General features: G+C 47.8%; 1 protein-coding gene across 1 annotated transcript; it reads right to left on the reverse strand.

The window, feature by feature from the left end:
• Positions 1–80: 80 nt before the first annotated feature.
• On the reverse strand, positions 81–1,433 carry LOC105556623. Its single transcript, XM_012003722.1, has one exon. It carries the CDS (start codon positions 1,431–1,433, stop codon positions 81–83), a length of 1,353 nt encoding a protein of 450 aa, XP_011859112.1.
• Positions 1,434–1,473: the final 40 nt, after the last annotated feature.

Here is a 1,473-nt window from a genome sequence, read left to right on the forward strand (position 1 = left end):
GCGCGAGCTTTCGCAAAGTCTCCGTGGGGCGTGGCGACGCGGACCTGAGCTGTTGCCAAAAGCACGCAAGGCATAGCCTGTCATTTTGAAGCGGAATGGAACACCGTTGCTTCGGTGGCGGTTGAGGAGGAAGTAGAGGCGACCGAGGAGTCGTCCTCCGTTGATTTCGAGCCCGAATTACTCGATTGCTTGTTAGCTTGGTGGATGCTAGTGTGGTGTTTATGTCCACACTTTAAGCATCGTTTTGTGACTCGACATACAGAAGATCGATGAGGACCGAGACAATTATAACAGAGCTTGTGTTTCGTAATAATAGCAAGGCGTTGAGGAACAGTCTTAGAACCGTATTGAGGGCATTGTGCAATATAGTGCTTCGAAGAGCAGATCGTACAAGTATTTACTTTAGCAGCCTTGCTATCCTTCGATCTACCCTGAAAGTGCGATTTAGCAGAGGCTTGATTGGCGGAGTTCGCCGATTTCCCTGGACGGGATTTTTCAAAGGCTTGCAGAGAGAGCAGGCGAGAAATCAAGAACGTACTAAATTGATCCCAGGTAGGAGGATCCTTCGAAGAACCAAGATGATGCTCCCATGCCTTTACCGATTCCGAGTCAAGCCGTTGAACGGCCGTAAAAACGAGAACATCATCCCAGTGCTGTACAGGCCTGTCTAAAGTTTCGAGCGTTCGGTAAATCTGCATTATGTTAGTATACAGCTGCTCCATTTCGCCGGCCGATTCCTTGCTCATCCGCTTCAAGGAAACCAACGAATGGAGGGCAGCGTTAACAAGTAGTCGCTTATTCTCGTAAAACGAAATCAAGGCGTCCCATGCCTTCTGAAAATTATCGGCAGTCAGAGTCGTATTCTTTAAGAGCAGCGCAGCTGATCCGATCAAACTCGTCTTCAAATATTGAAGTTTTTCAACGGAAGTAAGTGTAGGATTCAAAAGAACCAACGAGCTAAACAGGTCCTTGAAGGACAACCAGTCGGCAGGAGTCCCGTTAAATTTCGGAATATCAATACGCGGTAAGCGCGCATGATGAAAATATGTAGCATTACTCGTGCCCTGAGAATTAGATTGCGTCAAAGAAGAATGTGTCGACGGCTCCCGTTCCGACTCGAGAAAAGAGCTCATACGCTCGATGGCTTCGAGATAACATTCGTGTGTCGATGAGAAAGAATTCCCTGAGAAGTAAGAATGTGCGAGCGCAGTCTCCTTATCCGCAGTGTCTAATTCGCTTATGGCAAGATTGACAGCTTGATGCTGCAACAAGAACTGCTCCCAAGTTTCCTTTAGGGAAGCGAGACGCGCGTGTATACGTTGCGACGTAATGTTCGCCTGACCGACCCTCTCCAAGTTTTCCGCGGCATGAGAAATCAAATCGATGAACGTAAGCTGCTGCTCTAAACGCGTTACAATATGATTAAGTCTCATCCTGAAAACCGATCTCCGTATCCGGCTCGAAGGACCAAAA

The sequence above is a fragment of the Vollenhovia emeryi genome, unplaced genomic scaffold, assembly GCF_000949405.1.
Source record: "Vollenhovia emeryi isolate VEMERY1.0 unplaced genomic scaffold, V.emery_V1.0 DF948576.1, whole genome shotgun sequence".
In the NCBI taxonomy this organism is placed as follows: Eukaryota; Metazoa; Arthropoda; class Insecta; order Hymenoptera; family Formicidae; genus Vollenhovia; species Vollenhovia emeryi.